Genomic DNA, 21133 nt, shown 5'->3' with positions numbered 1-21133 from the left:
ACACATTTGCATTATAGGAGTGAAAATGATATACAGGATATGTACAAAGACATTGGGGAAAGTTATTGGTTAGGGTAAAAGTGTGTGGTTGAGCATTTCCCCATGGACTATTATGAATAACAGAAGGCAGCATTTACAGCACACTACTACCATCTCGTGGTGAATTGTAAATGTTCATACAGGAAGACAGGAGGCTACTAAACTATGTATATATATATATATATATATATATATATATATATATATATATATATATATATATATATATATTATTATTAATCTGGAAACAAACAGTTAAAGAATTCATTAAATGTGCATGGACTAAAGATGATCTCTTAAAATTTATCAGTGGCAGCTTTCGACATGATGTGTTTCCATGTGTTCTTTTCTGGCCTTAGTAGGATTATGTAGCACTTTGGTGCAAAGATGCAGCCCAGCAGTCCGTAACTGGAGGCCAAGATAGCAAACACCTCCGTAACTGTGGAGTACTTCCCCGGAGAGCTGATGTAGGCCGGAACAAAGGCTATCCACACCGCACAAAAGATGAGCATGCTGAAGGTGATGAGTCTGGCCTCGTTGAAGTTGTCCGGGAGTTTCCTTGCCAGGAAGGCCAAGAGGAGGCAGAGGCAGGCCAGCAGGCCAATGTAGCCCAGGACGAGAGCGAATGCTATGGCTGAACCTTCGTCACACAGGAGAATGACAAGAACGCTCTCACGTGGCATCAGTTGGTGTGGAGTGGGGGGGGCAACAACCAGCCACACTGTACAGATTATTACCTGCAGAAAAATAAATGTCTGATTCAAACATTTGAATAAATGCTCCCCTAAGTATTCAAAGCATAAAAAGAGTCAGAAGTCCTTACCTGGACTAGTGTACAAACGGTAATGATTGCCTTTTGCTGCGCAGGCCCAAACCATTTCATTATATTATTGCCTGGAAGTGTAGCCTTGAAGGCCATTAACACCACTATAGTTTTCCCCAGAATACAAGAGATACAGAGGACAAAGGTGATGCCGAATGCTGTGTGTCGCAGCATGCAGGACCACTCAGAGGGACGGCCGATAAATGTCAGAGAACACAGGAAACACAGAGTCAAGGAGAAGAGCAGCAGGAAGCTCAGCTCAGAGTTGTTGGCCCGCACAATAGGGGTAATTCTGTGACAGGAGAATATCAAGGCCACAACACAGGTGCAGAAGGAGCCAACGAGGGAAATGACCATCAGGGTAATGCCCATGGTGTCGCTAAAGGAGAGGAACTCCACCTGTTTGGGAATACAAGCTGTCCTCTCAGCATTGGACCAGAACTCTGGCAGGCAGTGCACACACTCTATTGCATCTAAAGGAAAGACAAACAGGCTTTAGTTGCTATACTGTGGCTTTACCACTGCAACTGTGAGTCAGATTCTCAAACATAATGTAGGCAAGTAGCCTTTCCTCACCAGTATGATTGCTAATTTCCCCAGCTGTGCAAAGCACACAATCATGGCAGCATATAGGAAAGTTAGGTCTGATTGCCTTCCGGGTACCTGGGGGACAAACGCTGCTGCATACTGACAAGGGAATCTAAGCAAATGGGGAAACACGTACTACATTGGTCACAACCCAGTCAAATCAACGCAATTCAAAAAAGAAAATGTCATTCTATTGCGATCCCTACTTTGGTTTGGTTGCCATTCCATACAATGATATGTTCCTGGATCTGGAGTTTTTGCTTTCCAACTGTGGTCGTCTCATCAAATTTGCCAATAGTGACAAACTCCATTTCTCCATCTCTCAGCTGCCAGTTCACAAGGTCATACATGGCAGGAGGGTCACCATTCTCATCAAACTTGGTTTCATCACCAATGGAGTTCAAGTATTTCACCTGTTTTATGTAATGAAGAAGCTAAGGGAAGAAAGTGCATAACCTTTTGTAGCATTAGTAATATCTATAAATCATGTTTGAGCATCACTATAACTTTTGTTTATCTGGACTTAATTAGTGAACACACGGGATGGTACCTGCCATGGCTGTATATTGTCTGCATCCAGACAGGTCTGCTGAGGAAATGGCCCTTTTCCTTTTACACAGCTTCTCATATCCTTGAGTGCATTGGCAATGGCATACACAGCCTTATAGACATTGTAGGATATCCTTAGCTGTGACACATCTGAATAGATATTCGTCACATTACCCAGCTTTTCTGCCCCCGAGCATGGAGGTTTAACCTCAACATTATGTTCCTGACCTTCAGCCTGCACACCCAGGCTGCATTGGAACACCTCTTCCCAGAAGGGTATCAGGAAGGGATCTGTAAGAGCATCGGGGCTTGAGGGATGCAAACGAAGCAGAAAGTCTTTCAATCCAGGGATGTGTGCTCGCCGAATGGCAAATCCCATAGAACCCTGGAGGATGTGGTGGTGCCTTTTAGGGGTGGAGAGGATGGCAGCTGTGCTCCAAGCCTCACTGGCCAGCCACTGTATCTCAGTGAGCCCCTCTCTAAATTAAAGATATATGTAAATGGCATTTTTGCAATGATAAACATATCAGAAATACAAAGTTAGTAAACCTGTATCTGTAAAAAAAATCAACAAAACAAAGAGTTGACCATACATTTTTTTTATCATAGTATAAATACTATAGTGCTATGGAAGATTCTAAACATATGTGTCATGCCTGCGAGCTTCATCAAACAAGGCGGCTGCATCTTGCTCCACAGCAAACACTAGAATCACCCGAGCCCCAGAGGAGCGGATCTTGGAAACGATAGATGAAAGGGTGGTCTGAGCTCGGTTCCTAGGGATGACCTCCTGAAAGGCAACACAGGCACCTAACTTTCTAACCTAAGACAGCAACAGGGGGGATACATGACAACTTACATCATTTTACGTTCACAATCTGTTCAATAAGTTATAGATTGAAAATTACAAAATGGCAATTTATTCTTATTAAATTCTTGGGTATGATCCACCTCATCAGCAAAGATGTTTGCCCCACCACGGCCATAGGCATCATCCCCTGCTATCACACCCACCCAAGTCCAGCCAAAATGCTTGACAAGTTGTACTAATGCATCTACCTAGAGATAAAAAGAGGAAGAGAGACACAAAGAGAGAGAGAGAGAGAGAGAGAGAGAGAGAGAGAGAGAGAGAGAGAGAGAGAGAGAGATTTATATGGTTCCAGAAATTAAAATGTTTTTGTGTATAGAGGTTACATCACATTGTGAGTGTCTGTTGCCGCTAACCTGGAAGAAGTCACTGGGCATGGTCCTTAAAAAGGCAGGAAACTCCTTTTTGTTACTGAGACAGGCACAGCTGGAGAAATAACTAACCTTAATGAAAGAAAACCCACGTGGTAATTTAATTTTACTATGTCCAATGTCCAATGTTAAAACATTCTTTAATCAGTCGGTTGGACTTACACTTAGCTCACAGTACCCAATGGTTAAAACTACTATGGATTTGAGACTGTCGACATTGACCCTTCCCAGTAGTACAGCAGTAACAAAACAACAAATCAACATGGCAAAGACAGTTGGTGAGTAGCCATGACTATCTTACCTGTGGCAGATGGAAGGCTCCCAGGAAACGGGCCACGACGAGAGACTGAGTAGAGCCACCGTCTCCTATCACTGCGGGTACATGCCCAGGACAGGTGTCTTTACTCTGAGTCTCTTCAACCCCTGACCCCTTCTCACTCCCCACTAACTCCATGGCAGCCTTCAGAGCCTGATGGGGTGTACTGCATGAATCATAGATCTTATAGCCCAGTGTGATGTTGGGAAGGAGTTTGCCGTCTCTGTTGATCTCCTCGATGGCAAAGATCATAGTTTGCATCCAACGGAACGTCCGAAAGTTAAATCTGGAAGAAGAGAGAAAATGTCTTGAGGCAAATTTGGAATTTTCAATACAATTAAAAGTGTAAAGCCCTGAAATAAAGAACTTTGTTTCACTTAACATAGTTCACAAAGCAAGATGAGTGCCATTTGTGGCCATGTGATTAGAGTTGCTTAATCAAACATTTGCAGCTACAGCAATTTGAAGACTAGGTATAAAACAACTTACCTGGTGCACTGTGCAGGAGGAGGCGTAGAGGTGAAGGACAGACTGGGCTCTACCACCATGTCATGAAGGGAGAAGAGTCCCCCCAAAATGATGTCCCCCTTTTTCTCCAGCACAGGTAGGGACATAGATCCTGGGAATAGTTTGCATTGTTGGCTCTGTTCTTGAAGGGAGTTGTAGGGAAAAAGTGCACACCATATGAGACTCAAAAACACAAGCTCTGTTCTTCTCCAGGATAAACTGTGCTCTACTGATCTCATCCAAAAATGATTCATCCTTTCTTAAAGCTTATTCACTTTATACCCACAATCAATAAAAAGAAAGAGTTAGTGCACAGGTGATAATGCATTATGATCCCATTCAGACGAACATACTATTATTTAGAAAGGTACAATTTCTAGTAAAGTCAAATAGAAAAATCATCTTCAACACTGCACAGACTAACTATCCAGTCAGTGTCAATTGTGCAGGATACTGCCATGTAGCGTATATATGCTACCGGCCTCATATCACAACTTTCATATTTACCAAATTTCCCCTGAGGCTCTGATCAATGGAAAAAAGAGCCCCCAGTTTCAGAGTAAGTAGCAACAATAACAAGGAACTGGAATGAGCATTTGACCATAATGGAGAAAGACATGAGCTGTATCGTGTCTGTCATGCCTGACTAGGCCTAACTCAACCTTCAGTGATGTGAAGAGGCAGGCAGTAGGCCCATGTCACAAGGGGCTACTCAACTAAGTTACATACCTTTCAAACACACACTCACACACACACACACACACACACACACACACACACACACACACACACACACACACACACACACACACACACACACACACACACACACACACACACACACACACACACACACAAACAAACTTGGTATACAGCAGCTGAGTGAGAGGAAAAATTCAAAGTTGTATCAAAACCTTATAAGTATAGTTTACTGTGATAGAAAGAGACAAATTAGATGCATGATTGTATTGTTTTGAATGCACATTTCATTTGTTCATATTAGATTACAGTGTTACCTGACATACAGTGTACTGTAACTTTTACTGTAAGTAGTTCCAGTATTTCACCAGAATTTATTTTTATTTAATGTTGATCACTTTTACAAACATTCTGTTCTTTTTCCGACTTTTCTTATTCTTGTGTAACATATCCTTGCGTGGGTTAAACAGGTTTACAGTAATATGGTGAAATCAATGAGTCATTAGGGTGTGGGATATCATTATCAGGACAAATCCTGCAGGCTATAAAACAGAACACCACAGATTGTGTATCAAAGATAATTTTACATGCTGTATGTTGTGCTGCCTCAGGTCACATATTGCAGGTTTCCTTATTCATTTGCATAATATGTCCCTGTGTGACACTCAGAAGAGGAAGGACAGAGGTACCCTAAGACAGAAGGCTTAATATTATGATAACGTTTTTTTTCCTTTTTATTGTGAGTAGGATTTTAACAAGATCTTCAACTCTAGGGAATCTATGTGTAAACAGGGCCTTATTGTTTTTGAAAACAAGTTGATTAGAAGTAAACAATAAAGAGATTGTAAATGTATCACAGTTGTCCTCACAGGGCGATTCTGTTAAACCCTTGAATGTGCAATCTGACACAAGACAGAAGGAAAGACAGAAAAAGAAAAACAGGCAGACAGCCATATAGCGGTTAGAATAACAGATTCTAATAGAGAGAGATACAAACAGTTGTGAGCCATTCAAAACAAGAGTGATATGACAAATGTGTTGAGTTAAAGCATAGAGCATTAGCTATAGACAGGGAGATATGCCATGAATGGGAGAAAATAAAGACAGTCGGACAGACGGACAAGCTCAGAAAGGAAGAAGAGAAAGAGAAAAGGGGATGGGTACAAACATATAGACAGGATCAAAGAAAGAATCCTAAGTTATTTCAATTCAATACTTGTTGGTCTATTAACAAATGTAAGGGTTATTTTTAAAGAAGTTATTGTCAACAGCTGACAATTTCTTTTTCTGCAATGTCAAAATTCTCAAAAACTTTCCATAATGTCCCCAATAAAGAAAGTGTAAGAGTGTTTGGAATCAGAAACATTTTTACACTTGCAATCAGGGGGAGGTTCGACACTTGGAATATGAAGGTATCAAGTTTGCTCGGAGTCATGGCCAGACGCTCTTCTGTGCCTGTTCTTCCCACAGGCATTAAAAACTGCAGTAATCAAGCCACTCTTAAAAAAGAATAACCTAGATACGTCACTAATGGACAACTACAGACCTATATCAAACCTCCCATTTTTAAGTAAAGTTATTGAAAAAGCGTTTTTTTCAACAAATAAACCTTTTATTGTCCCAAAACAGTATTTTGGATCCCTTACAGTCAGGTTTCCGACCACATCACAGCACTGAGACAGCTCTTCTGAAAATCTTTAATGACATCCACTTAAGCACAGATAGTGGCAGAACTACAGTCTTAGTATTACTAGATCTCAGCGCTGCATTCGACACGGTTGACCACAACATATTATTAAACAGACTGGAAAACTGGGTAGGCCTTTCTGGAACAGTACTAAAGTGGTTTGAATCCTATTTAAAGGATAGAAATTACTATGTGTCAAAAGGTAACTATGCATCTGAGCGTACAAGTTTGACATGTGGAGTTCCCCAAGGCTCCATCCTGGGGCCTCTACTGTTTAATATCTACATGCTGCCCCTAGCTAAAATCATGGAAAACAACAACATAAGCTATCACAGTTATGCGGACGACACACAGATTTATATAACCTTGTCACCTGGAGACTACAGTCCAATACAACACCTGGCCAGGTGCATTGAACAAATCAGCGATTGGATGTGCCAGAATTTCCAAAAATTAAACGAAGATAAAACGAAGGTGATCATTTTTGGACCTGATTGAAAGTCAACGCCCATCTTCAATCAACAACATTAAAAACAACAGACAAAATAAGAAATCTTGGCATAATTATGGACTCTGACCTGAATTTTAACAGCCACATTAGGTCAGTAACTAAATCTGCCTACTATCACCTCAAAAATATAGCAAGGGTAAAAGGACTTATGTGCCAACAGGATTTGGAAAAACTTATCCATGCTTTCATCTTCAGTAGACTTGACTACTGCAACGGTGACTTTACAGGTATTCCTAAAAAGTCTATTAAACAGCTGCAGCTGATTCAGAACGCTGCTGCACGAGTCCTTACCAACACCAAGAAAATAGATCACATCACTCCAGTTCTGAAGTCCTTACATTGGCTTCCTGTGCACCAAAGAATAGATTTCAAAATACTTGTGTTAGTTTATAAGTCACTAAATGGTTTAGGACCAATCTACCTTTCAAATCTACTACTACACTATGAGCCGCAGAGATCTTTGAGATCATCAGGGACAGGTCTGCTTGCCATCCCCAGAGTCGGAACAAAAAAGGGAGAAGCTGCATTCAGCTTCTATGGTCCGTACATCTGGAATAAACTACCGCTACACTGTAGATCGGCACCTACGCTCAACTCTTTTAAATCAAGGCACTCCTTGCAACTGCCTCCGGAGTCGTCTGGGATAACATATCCCAGAAAGACTCCTTTTTCAGTCGGACGGCTTCCCTGACCACCGGTGTCCACCACGGTGTTCGTGGGTTACCGCCCCTTGAGGCACCTAAGACCCTAAGACCACAGCTCCTCACCGCAGCTTCAGCAATGGAAACTTTGAACATTGTCCACTCGGGTTCAATGCCCCCAGCCTCCACAGGGATGCACGAAAAGCTCCGCCGGAGGTGTGAGTTGAAAGTCTGTCGGACAGGAGCCTCCTCCAGACGTTCCCAATTTACCCGCACTACCCGTTTGGGCTTACCAGGTCTGTCCAGAGTCTTCCCCCAACCCCTGACCCAACTCACCACCAGATGGTGATCGGTTGACAGCTCCGCCCCTCTCTTCACCCGAGTGTCCAAAACATACGGCCTCAAATCAGATGAAACGATTATAAAATCGATCATTGACCTTTGGCCTAGGGTGCTCTGGTACCAAGTACACTTATGAGCATCCTTATGTTCGAACATGGTGTTCGTTATAGACAATCCATGACTAGCACAGAAGTCCAACAACAACCAACCACTCTGGTTTAGATCAGGGAGGCCGTTCCTCCCAATCACGCCTCTCCATGTGTCTCCATCATTACCCACGTGCGCGTTGAAGTCCCCCAGCAAAACTATGGAGTCCCCGACTGGAGCCCCATGCAGGACTCCACTCAAGGTCTCCAAGAAGGCCGAATACTCCAAACTCTTGTTTGGGTGGTATGCACAAACAACAGTCAGAGTTTTCCCCCTACAACCCGCAGGGCGTAGGGAGGCGACCCTCTCGTCCACCGGGTTAAACTCAACGTAGCGGCGCCAGCGCGCTTGTGAGTATCCCCACACCCACCCGGCGCCTCACACCCTGGGCAACTCCGGAGAAGAAAAGAGTCCAACCCCTATCCAGGAGTATGGTTCCAGAACCAAGACTGCGCGTAGAGGTAAGCCCCACCAGATCTAACCGGTAGCGCTCCACCTCCCGCACAAGTTCTGGCTCCTTCCCCCACAGAGAGGTGACATTCCACGTCCCCAGAGCCAGCCTCTGCTGCCTGGGTCTGGTCCGTCGAGGCCCCTGACCTTCACTGCCACCCATGTGGCAGCGCACCCGACCCCAGCGGTTCCTCCCACAGGTGGTGGGCCCATGGGATGGAGAGATGTCCGCCATGTAGCTTTTTCGGGCTGTGCCCGGCCGGGCTCCGTGGCAAACCTGGCCACCAGACGCTCGCAGACCACATAAAACCCAATGGCAAAAAAGACTTCTCTTGCTAATCTAGTAGGTATCTTACAATGACTTGTTGACATGTACATGAATAATAACTTGCAATGAAGGGTAACACACTTGGGAAACACGTTAGCTTGTTATTGTGTATTATGGAGGTGGTGTCATGGCTTCATCCTAAACCTGCCAATTTACCTTTTACCCAGGGGGTTGTGGGGGAACAAGGGGCCAGCTGGGCAAGCAAAGACAAGCAAGTGTTTCCAACAGGACTGATGAGAGCTGGGCCTGAGGCTATGAAACAGGAGCTCACCAGCTGTTGTGTTGGAAATTAATTTTGACTTTTAATGGAAGGTGATCTCACCTCTTTCAAAACAAGCTACTCACACTACAGCAGAATCATTATTCAGTACCAGCTACGCTTAGTTTGATATTGGAGAGAATCTTTAGGTAAATGTGACAAATCTGGCATGTCAAAACCTAATAATACAATCTAACACTATTGTCAGTGTAATCACGAGGTCATTATTGAAAAAAGCAAATGTTTTCCTCAGTGAGAAATAAAAACACTTCTTCAGATAGTGAACTTATCCTGCATCCTTAAAACAACACACTCATTTTTTTTTTTTATGTTCAGTCAAATAAACACAATGTATGTATGTAGAATGTGTATTGTGTGTCAAAAAGTAAAAGCTTATATCCATAAAATGAATTGTATAAATTGCAATTCATTGGCTTAGCAAGGTTCAGCACATATATTCTGTAACCTGTATTTTAATTACAGATTTAAAGATATACTTTGTAATATTTCTGCCTTAAAATGTCAACTGATGTTCAGCTCCCACTTGAGGTCCTGGGAGATGATGGAGCCCAGGAAGTGAAAGGACTAGACAATGTTGTCAGCATGCATCCTTCCTAAAGTCCACAACCATCTACACTGTCTTCTGAGGTTTAGCTCCAGGTTTTTCTGACTGCACCAGGTCACCATGTGGTCAATCTCATGCCTGTAGGCGGACTCATCCCCATCAGAGATGAGTCCAATAAGTGTAGTGGCATCTGTGAACTGCAGAAACTTGAGACTTGTGACTGGAGGTGCAGCTGTTGGTGTACAGGGAGAAGAGCAGAGGGGAAAGGACGCAGCCTTGAAGGGAACCAGTGATGATGGTCAGAGAGTCAGAGACGTGTTTCCCCAGCTTCATGTGCTGCTTCCTGTTAGACAGGAAGTCTGTGATCTACCTGCAGGTGGAGTCAGGCACATGCAGCTGGGTCATGGTGTTAAAGGCAGAGCTCAAGTCCACAAACAAGGATTCTGGCGTAAGTTCCTGAGGAGTCCAGGTGCCGGGGGATGAAATGAAGAGCCATGTTGACTGCGTCCTCTACAGACCTGTTGGCTCTATAGGAGAACTGCAGGGGGTCCAGGGGTGTTCGGTGAGGGTTTGAGGTGAGCCTGAACAAAGTGCTCAAAAGACTTCCTGTGGTTATCCTTGTTTTCTTGGGGACCGGGATGATGGTGGAGGACTTGAAGCAGGCTGGTATGTGGCAAATCACCAGTGAGGTGTTAAAGAGGTCTGTGAAATCTTGGTTTTAGCTGTTGGCTAATGTTAGCTTGCTTGCTTGCTAACCGGTCAACTACCACCACAAATAGAATCCAATTAATTATGTGGGAAAAACTGTGGCTTTTTCATTAGAATGACATAACAAGAATTGGCTTGTGAGATAAAAAAAAAAATGTCATACAAACGGTTTGCTAGATTGAGTTGCAGAAAAAATGCAGAAAGGGGCGCCCGGATAGCTCAGTTGGTAGAGCGGGCGCCCACATAGAGAGGTTTACTCCTTGACGCAGCGGGCCCGAGTTCGGCTCCAACCTGGGGCCCTTTGCTGCATGTCATCCCCCCTCTCTTGCCCCTTTCATTTCTTCAGCTGTCCTGTCAATAAAGGCCTAAAAATGCCCCCAAAAAAATAAATGCGTAAAGTACCTGAGATTTCTGGAGGGGTCCTAGGAGGCTGTGTACTGTGAAAAGACATGTGTAATGTAAATACGGTATCAGCATATTTACATAATATGGTTAGTTGTATAGGGAGGTGGTGTGTCACGGAGGCTGCGCGGTTTGGACCCAAATGCAGAGAGCAGGCAAGACAAAGTTGAGCTTGAAGATTTATTTAACAAAAATAAAGTTCATACCAACAAAAAGGAGTCCGGAGGGCAGCAGGCAAAACTGAGTCCAGAATGTAAATGAAGAAAAAGAACAGGATAACAAAACTGGAACACAGAGACAACAGGGTAGACTCCACACACAAACACACTAACAGAACACACAGCAAACAGAATACAATGATCCGACAAAAGACAAGGGAAACACAAAGACTAAATAGACAGGGTAACCAGCAAACAAGGGACAGGTGATACAACAGGTGAAACACATCAGGGCGGGGCAGAACAATCAGACAGGTGGGAAAACACAAGACAGGAAGTAAAACAAGACAAGACTAGGGAGAACAGACAGACTTCAAAATAAAACAGGAAACAGAACATATACAGAACACTCACAAACGTGACATGGTGATGGCGAGTGGGAGGGGGGCGGGGGGGATGTCAGACAGGGAGGTGATGGGTTCATGTTGTGAGTTGTATGTTTTGTTTTTGTTTTGTTTAAAAAAAATTGAAAGTGTTAATCATAAAAAAGTATTACTAAATGTAACGTGAATATAATTTTAATACATTAACTCGTCGGTTAGTCTCACTTTGCTAGACCTTCCTCTACAGCACTGCGAAGGAGGGTCTGGCTAGTTCCGGGACAGGAGAAAAACATGCTCTGGTTTATTGGCATTTCTTTAAACCAATCACAATCATCATGGGTGGCGCTAAGCACCGGGAAAAGCTCCAGTGCCGCTGCAAAATAGCCTCTGGAAGGAACTTGTTTTGGTGGAACGTGTACGTTCAAAAGTTGTTTTAGTCATGCAACAGAAAACTCCAATTGGACAGATAGTGTTATGGGCAGCTCTCTCTCTCCGCCCTGTTTTGGATGTTTTTGTTCTCTGTTTGTCTGTGTGTATCTGTGTTTTTCCACCTGGGGTCCCTTTCAGGAAGGAGGTTTACAAACTCTGAGTCTAACCCTGATGTCTGAGTTGATTTACCCTGAGATGGGAAACTCTGAGTTTTTGGTTCCAGAACAACTGATATGAGTTAGTTCAATCAACTCCGAGTATGTTCACGCATGTGCACCACCACAATAAAAAGGCAGTATGAATGGAGCCATGATACTGCGATTCACCATGGTAACAACCACAAACAAACGGGTCGGCGGAAATTCGAAATTTCGTTAAAAAAGCAAGAGAGCGGTTGCTGCAGAAAAAGACAGAATTGGTGTGGGAGAAAATTGCGTAAGCATTAACAGTATATTATTTCCTATTTAATCACAGTTAACTTATAATATTACTGGTGAAAACTGGAATTGTATTACACCTATAATTTCATTTAAGTGCAATCCTGCGGGCGAAAAAGTAAGCTATACTAATCCCATTCTGAGGCTGCAGCACCATGATCATTAACAGAACTATCATTTATAATCATTTATTTCTTTTTAATGGCTCTCACTGGTTTGTGTCCAGGGAACAATACAAAAAACGTTTAAAAAACGTTTCAGAGCGAGTCACACTTTTCTGACGGCTCTGCTTACAGTGGCTTTACTATTACAGTATGATCCGCATCACCAATAAGAAAACTGCCGTTTGCAAAACACGTAATGCGACACAAAGAATCTGCTTGGATGTTAAAGCCTGTCCACGAAGGTGGATGTTAGTGATATGAGGACGGGTAAGGTATCTACATAGGCCTATCTGATGGACTGTGAAAAAATGTGGAAATGAAAATACATTTAGTCATGACTCAATATCATTTCCCGACGTAAACTCTTTGTGAAGTAATACAGCTTTTTCATCAACGGGATCGTTGACAAAAGGACGACATGTTTGAGAAAACGTTTGACCAAAACGTTTTATAATCTGCCTAACAATAAGTTTTATTTATTAAGTTTGTATTCATGCAGATAACAAACTGCATTAAAATGCGCCTGATACAGAATGAATGAATGAATGAGGAAATGAGTGAGAAGAAACCTTGAGTTTCTCTCAGTCTCCTCCCTCTGACACTGTGTGAGAGGGAGGAGACTGAGAGAAACTCGAGGTTTCTTGAAGAAAACCTGCTTCCGACCAGGTTAGGTTCACAGACTCAGTTACCATAGTAACTGACTCTGAGATTAAGTTACCTCTCTTTCTGAAACGGAAAACCCAGAGTTTCCGTCATCTCAGGGTTAACAAACTCAGAGTTTTCACTAAACCTGCTTTCTGAAACGGACCCCTGGAGTGCTGGAGGTGTGTTCAGAGGAAATTAGGTCAAGGGGCGTGGCCGAATCAACACTGCACAGCTGTTCCTCACAGCTGCAGCTCATCTACAAGATTAATTCCAGTAATACTTAAACCCGGGCTGATCACCTCTTCGGCGCCAGTTCGTTATCTACACCCATGTGTGACTGCTCAGACCTGCTGCAGCCTCCGCTGTGCATACAAGCTTCCAGCCTCTCCGTCCAGCCTTATCCTCCACCTGTGGAAACTTCTGTGAACTCTTCCCTGCCTGTCCGCCTCGAGTCTCGTACGACCTGGATCCTTCCCCCTCGGCTCGTCTCGGTACTCGGACAAGGCAGGAGATTCCCCGCTCAGACAAAATCCACACTGTATCTCTGAGTACCATTTTGTTCATTAAAACCTTTACAAACTGCTTTCATTGTCTGTGTGTGAAATCTCTGTGTTCTGGGTCAGAACAAGCTAACAGATAGTCTAGCTAGCTGTCTGGATTTACCCTGCAGAGATCTGAGGAGCAGTTAACCATAGTCCTCATAAATCCACCGGAGTTTAAAATTCCATCACAAACAAAATGGAAGGTAACGGACATCCGCCTGAAAAGAGTGAAATCCAGCAAAATTTCTGATGGCAGCGGAACAATCCCGGAAGTGGAACATCGTGGATATAGGCTACTCGTCGGTTAAGGCCTTTAGAAGCACTTTTCGGGTGATGGCTGAGCGTTACTGCGCAGCCTCCAACTGAGAGAGACGACGTAAATGTGACGTGAGCAACCTGTCTGAAAGTTGTAAGTCTTCTGGTAGCTGTGCCAAGAGAAATCTCAATCATTCCGAATATTGCAGAGACCTAGAGCGTAGGTATATGTAAGGAGATAACATAGGCACAGGCTAATTATTGCTAACTAAAATGCTAGTTAACATTAGTAATTACACTTAAACAGCTAATGTGAGACGCTTCTCCTGTACTATACGGTAATTCCTCTACTATGCGACAGTAAGTCGCGTGGTTATGACACAATCATTAGCCTATTTTTACAAAAACGTCTGATATGGAGCCATAACGTGAGGTACAATGTAATGGAGCCTTTTATACATTGTCGTGTTTCTTTATAAATAAACAATGGACAAATAGTCTTTAAACGCTTCAGATGTAAAGTTATTCACTGTCAAAGTGGCGCCAAAATGAATGGGAGTCAATGGAATGCTAATGGGAGGTGATGGCTTATTAGCATTAAAATGGTGCCATAGGACGTTCGCGGTCCGAGGAGAAGCTTACCCCCTTGTTCACAACTCACCTCCCACAATCCTACGCAACTTCACAACGTCATCAAAAGAATTCTGTGTTTCAATTGGGAGACCCCTATGGAGACCACTAATGCATCTTGGCTTGCTCTCCAACCATCACTCACAGAATTCAAATAACTTTTCAGCTTTGTTCACTGAGTTGTAACTCTAATGTCCACTAGATAACATTTAATCTCAATGGGGTTTAAGAAGAAGAAACATTATTTGTCACATACAATCCTACATTACAGTCAACATTCTATATATATATATATATATATATATATATATATATATATATATATATATATATATATATATATATATATATATATCCATCCATCCATCTTCGTCCGCTTATCCGGTATCGGGTCGCGGGGGTAGCAGCTCCAGCAGGGGACCCCAAACTTCCCTTTCCCGAGCCACATTAACCAGCTGCGACTGGGGGATCCCGAGGCGTTCCCAGGCCAGGTTGGAGATATAATCCCTCCACCTAGTCCTGGGTCTTCCCTGAGGCCTCCTCCCAGCTGGACGTGCCTGGAACACCTCCCTAGGGAGGCGCCCAGGGGGCATCCTTACCAGATGCCCGAACCACCTCAACTGGCTCCTTTCGACGCGAAGGAGCAGCGGCTCTACTCCGAGCTCCTCACGGATAACTGAGCTTCTCACCCTATCTCTAAGGGAGACGCCAGCTACCCTCCTGAGGAAACTCATTTCGGCCACTTGTACCCTGGATCTTGTTCTTTCGGTCATGACCCAGCCTTCATGACCATAGGTGAGGGTACGAACAAAAACTGACCGGTAGATTGAGAGCTTTGCCTTCTGGCTCAGCTCTCTTTTCGTCACAACGGTGCGATAAATTGAATGTAATACCGCACCCGCTGCGCTGATTCTCCATCTCTTAGTACACAGGTTGGTCAAGGACCACCAAGTGTTTTAACCGGCGAAGAGCTTGTAGCTCAACTTTTTTTTTCTGGTTGTACCACAGTCTTATCCTTTTATATTTTAAAACAAGAACCTGCTGTAAACCAGTTTTTAAAGTCAGTGAGTCAGGCCCGTTTATTGTAACTTAATTGTTGCTCTTAAATTTGCCTGTATAATAAAAAATAAATAAATTGATTGTCCTGTAATGTTCCATATCCCATTTCTTAAGGTTTAATACACATTTCAATGTTTATACTTACTTACGTATCTCTTATTTTGCATTCATGTATGCATTCATAATCTTATTTATATTTGTCTCTTTTCATTGCATTACTTTATGCCTTTGAGAATTGTGCTTTCAACATGTGGGCAAAATCACTTCATAAACAGTTTATTCTACTTTTTATTATTATTATTATTATTATAATACTAATACTACTACTACTACTACTACTACTACTACTAATAATAATAATAATAATAATAATCCAGTAATATACATCAGGGTTATCATCTTCATCAACAGCAGCATCAACAGCTTTTCAGCAATTGCATAATTTTGCCAGGAGATGGCAACATTGTCCAAGCTATGGCTATGCTTCATAGTTTACAGAGCAAAGATTGGTGTGCAATGGTGTGTGTGTGTGTGTGTGTGTGTGTGTGTGTGTGTGTGTGTGTGTGTGTGTGTGTGTGTGTGTGTGTGTGTGTGTGTGTGTGCCTGTATTAACTACTTGTATTAATCACATTGTGGTGACAAATATGTCTTCACAATGTTAACTATTAGATTAGCTTATCCATAGCATGCACTGTCAATCAAATTGTGGTGGTAAGATATTACAATTCACTCAGGTGTGTTCTTTTAAATAAGAGGGTTCATGGATAATACATATACTGAAACACGCCATTTTTTTTGTCCTTTTCCATGTACCCCCTGACAACTGCAGTATAACTCTTGACGTACTACCCCTGGTTGGGAGTCACTGTTTCAGACAATAATTTACATCTAACTTTGTGGCAACAGTTTGGTGAAGACCCTTTATTCTTTTCAAATTACAAAATTGTCCTGCATAAAGCCAGGTCCATGAACATGGGATATTGGTATGGAGGAACCTGACTGGCCTGCACAGAGCCCTGACATCAACCTCAAACAACTTTGGGTTGAACCAGAACATAGACTGTGAGCCAGGCCATGTTGTTTCACATCTTTGCCCAACCTCACTGCGCAACCTCACGCTTGTGGCTAAATAGTAGGAAATCCCTGCAGCCAAGTTTCAAAATCTTATAGACAGTCTTCACAGAAGAGTGTTGTAGCTACAAATGAATGCCCATGTTTTGAAAAAAGAGCTGTTCAACAGACATAAAGGAATGTAATGTTTGGGTACCGCATATTCTTGGCCATGTCATGTCAACACATTCTCACTCCCAATTCGTCACATATGACAGCTTGGTCATGACCCCTTGGCGTCACGTTTTTAATAGTCTGGGTACCCTGGGTACTTTGGCATCATTTTTCAATGTGCAGGGTATTGTTCAGTTTAGGCAACCAAACTACTTGGTTTGGTTTAGGAAAAGATTGTGGTTTGTGTTAAAATAAGTACGTTATTTGACGTAATTTTAAAACAAGTCAACATTAACTTTTGGTTTCACACAGGACACTGAAAGCGGTCTCCTGGGTGAAAGTCCTGTGTTTGTTTTGACCCACCCATCCTGAGGGTCACTGACCAAGCTGTCATATTTGATGAGTTGGGAGTGAGAACAGGTTGGTCATGTAGATAGAATAGATAGACACGGAAAAAAGGAACAAGGGGAGAAAGCTCTTTCTTTCTGTTGTTCTTTTGATTTTCTTGATGTGAGCTAACCACTCAGCCATTGTTCTGACCCACGTGATAAATGGTGCTTTTTAATTGTGAGTACAGTATTCATTAGTATTAGCCATCCCTGTTTGCAATATCTGTTATTTCAGAATGGAAGTATAATTGTATTGATTCTGAAAATATATCTTAATACCTATATAACTACCAATATTCACTTATTTTGACAGCTTGGTTTAAATCATATGACTAAAACATTGTTAAATGTTTCATTAGGCCTACATACATTTTTGAGTTATTGTCAAAAGTAAACTGTACGGCCTATTTTAGGTTTGACATCTAACTGGATGCTTGCTGTCAACCATTCAGCACATCACATTAAGCTTTGATTCCAATTAACACATTTTAAAAACAAAGGCATAGAAAGTTATATTCAACACTGTTATCCCAAATTAGTTGACTTTATAAGAAATTTGCGTGGAAACCTGTTGCCTTAAACCGTCTAAGTTTTTTCACAAGGTCAAACTTAATAGGTCAAGTTGTATTAACGCAGAGCGGTAAGTTGATGCAGTAGTCAAATCAAGTTTACATTATTAATCAATACTAAAAATCATTAGTAAACATACATTATTTTTTTCTGGAGTCATGTTGTCTAAAATAAGCATATTAAGTTAAAGCTTTAGTGCATAACTTCATTTAGATTAATGAACGGCCGTTACATTCAAGCCATTGCCAAATGAGTTGATACAAAGCTAATTAAGACTATCAGTGCCACAAAACTCTCTCTGTATTTCTCAGTATGGCTATGTCCAGCGCGTGCATAAAATCAAGTGAAGATTATTACCTCTTCTGAAGAGTCCATCATGTTTTTTTAATCCTCCGTGTCCTCCTTGGCTACTCCCAACTGCGTGGAGGAGAGGTGGGGGCGGTTCGCGATCACTGAAGGCTTGTATCATGTGGATGCGTCAATAGTTTTGTTGTCATTACTCAGAAACTACGCACTATAGCTTTAAACACGCAAAGTAACATAACAAATATAAAACGTTGGGCTACTTAACACTACTAACAAATTACTTTGCTCTTTAAAATGTAGTTTAATTTCCTTTATAATAACCTAATTAGAAAAACAATGCATTATATACACTTATTCCCAAAATCAATATATTACACAAAAAACAACATACCTTTCCAGTATACTGCATGGGAAGTTTCACTCACAAAACAGAACTAATTTCCAAACTCTGTATACGACTCTGACATGAGTTTCACTGCCCAAAAGCCATCAGTCCCCACCCGGGTCTCGGTCATGGTACAACAGTAAATGTAGATAAAGATGAACAATAAATCAACCACACAAAACTAAAACCCAGATATAAACATAAATGCACACCCAAAACATTAACATAACATTAATAAAACACACTTTAACTAGGACAGAAACGGTTTAGAACATATATTGTTTTCCCATGAGCCTTTTCATCGCTTCAGCGCAGAACAGTTCATGTGACCCCGCCCCTCCCATACAGAAACATAAGATCCTTAGTTGTATCTGCCTAATATGATCTGTGCACTGCATACTTAAGCTGATTATTACAAACAACTAATATGATTTAGTAATGAATCTGGTTTTCAACAAAACATGAAAGAATAAGTAGTGACCACTAAAAAGTTTAATTACAACTAAATCTGTGTTTACAGTGAATGTCTTTCTTTTTTTAATTCATTGTTGAAGTTTGTTAGTCTGAAAGGCAGCATCATGGTCAAATGCTCCAGGGCACAGTGTTAATAAAAGCCTCAAGTTCTCCAAGGGGATCATGATGCAACAGCCCTGATGGCAGGAAGTTTCCAGTGTGAGCCTAGAGGACAGGTGTGGAGGCAGGCTGGAGACACTTTGAACTCTAGAGGGAGTTTGTTAGTTTGTTAGACCGCTTGTAAGTGGGAAGAGCCTGAGGTGTAAGTCGGTCAGGCCTGAAGCACCTGCACTTCACCACATGTGCTCCTACTAAATCAGCTCCCAAAAGGCCCTCTGGAGAGGTCTAAAGTGTTTCATAAACTAACAAGCATCTAACAACAGTTTGTTTTTAATTAAACAGAGCCTAAGAGGTATACCAGCTGACTAATAAACATCTCTTTGACAAAAAAATAACAATAACACCAAATTAAATATCACATGGCCCAATGCTTTGCCAAAACAGGCATGTTGAATTGTTTATTTGGATCAGTTGTCAAATTTGTAACTTTAATTCCCTTATCCAAATGCAGAGTTCCCTAAGAATAATGTGACATGTAGGGTCAAATAATAAAATGTAAAATATATGTAAAAAATAAATGTACATGGGCCAAAATCATTTAACAGTTTTTTTATGCATGGGATGGATCATTGTGTAAAACACATATTACCATACACACATAATAGTAATATATTGTTTTCACATTTACAGATTCTATTTTTTACACAGTTAAATCTTACTGGCCAGATATATCTCTATATATATATATATATATATATATATATTAGGGCTGTCAAAGGATTAACATTTTTTAATCGCGATTAATTGCTGAATGTCTATAGTTAATCGCGATTAATCGCATATTTTATCACATGATTAAAATTCTATTATTTTGCATTTCAGAACAGTTTTTAAGTACATATTAACAATGGAAAGCATTTTTTACCAGTGTATCTTGATTGGGAATCATATGAATGCAAAGAAAGTTACTTTATGAACTTGATTTTAAGATTTGTAATTATTTATTTACTGTAAACAAAAGAAAAATGTGTGAATCTGTCATTATTGCACAATTCCTCCAAGTACCTAACTAAAAAACTAAAAATCCCTATCCTTACTAGAGTCAAAATAGTGTTTAGTAACTCCTAAATAATGTTGATTAGTCACTGACGTCCAGTGATCACCGGTTAATGACACAGCGTTTGCAGCACCTTGCAGCAGTTCCAGTGTGGCTGCTTTCTCCATGTATGTGTAAAGTGAAACTACTGTCTCCCTCGACGGCAACGAGACAGGTCAACCGTAGTATGTCTTTAAGACCCGAGTCCTCTACGATGCTGACAGGTCTGCAGTTAGTTGCCACCCGTTTAGCCCGCTAGCAGGTAGCATCACGTCAACTGTACTACTATGCTTAGCTCCGTAGGTGGAAGCTCAAGCTTGACATGCTTCGGTGATATTTTAATTCGGCTTTACACAATGTGCATATGGCTTTCGACTTGTCTACGAGCCGTCCGGGAATTTTGGAAAATAAAAAGCTTGTGATTAACGCGCTAACACTGACAGCCCTAATATATTATATATATTGCAATTGTTTGAAATGTCAATTGTCTGCCTTAATTGTCTACAGTAGATGAACTTCAAGCCATTTTAATACATTCTAAGGGCTTTCTTTGAGGGTACTGAAAATTACAGCAGTTAAAGCTGTATTTTAATGAGCCTCGGGAGTACTTCATGTACTTTTAGTTTGTATCACCATGCTTACACTTATTGCATTAACATGCATGCAAAAAAACCATTTAACCCCAACTTCTGCATGTTAGCATTCTAACATTTGTGCTGTTTTTACTGCCAACTGCTGGACATTCAATATATTGTAACTGTGAAAATTTATTCAAATAAAACATATTTAGTGCGTACATATAGCATGTTGAACTGTCTGTCTTTATCTTAGATAAATTATAAGGTTCTACATAAATGAGAGTGACAGGCTGCTTTAGTGTTTCAATTATGTTTATGTAAGAAGTCATTATTTCCTGGTACGTTGAATCATACGCTAACATTGACTGATACATTCTGAAATGTGTCCTGCACGATTGTGTTTTGTACTGTAATATAAATATGCTAATGAGTTCATGAATATTTTGTCATTGTTGTGAAAAACAAGACAAAAGTGCAAATTTCAGATACATATATTGATACAGTACATAT

At 41.4% G+C, this 21133-nt stretch overlaps 2 protein-coding genes across 2 annotated transcripts in view; one reads left to right on the top strand and one right to left on the bottom strand.

Moving 5' to 3' along the window:
• The window catches only part of LOC144515288 (extracellular calcium-sensing receptor-like), a 193621-nt gene that overhangs the window by 121747 nt on the left and 50741 nt on the right, over nt 1-21133 (top strand). The gene's annotated exons all lie outside the window — the stretch shown is intronic.
• Nucleotides 336-13571, bottom strand: LOC144513512 (vomeronasal type-2 receptor 1-like). The gene is made up of 13 exons (XM_078244614.1): nt 13364-13571; nt 10123-10353; nt 9802-9922; nt 4044-4244; nt 3540-3840; nt 3224-3310; nt 2951-3058; nt 2656-2822; nt 2001-2478; nt 1657-1884; nt 1439-1562; nt 863-1335; nt 336-776 (listed from the first exon to the last, which is right to left on the bottom strand). The coding sequence occupies exons 1-13, from the start codon at nt 13569-13571 to the stop codon at nt 336-338; spliced, it is 3168 nt and encodes a 1055-aa protein (XP_078100740.1).

Source organism: Sander vitreus, chromosome 3 (genome assembly GCF_031162955.1).
Source record: "Sander vitreus isolate 19-12246 chromosome 3, sanVit1, whole genome shotgun sequence".
NCBI classification, from domain to species: Eukaryota; Metazoa; Chordata; class Actinopteri; order Perciformes; family Percidae; genus Sander; species Sander vitreus.
The sequence above is the reverse complement of the archived record's forward strand: the minus strand, read 5'-3'. Positions and strand labels throughout refer to the sequence as shown.

Bases quoted from the DNA above. Each gene is read 5' to 3' on its own strand.
- LOC144513512 (XM_078244614.1), bottom strand. From the start codon at position 13,571: ATGGTACTCAGAGATACAGTGTGGATTTTGTCTGAGCGGGGAATCTCC. The intron at 3,841-4,043 runs GTAAGTTGTTTT...CTCTTCTTCCAG, and splicing joins CCTCCTGCACAGTGCACCAG to ATTTAACTTTCGGACGTTCC. The intron at 2,823-2,950 runs GTGGATCATACC...TTGCTGTCTTAG, and splicing joins CAAACATCTTTGCTGATGAG to GTTAGAAAGTTAGGTGCCTG.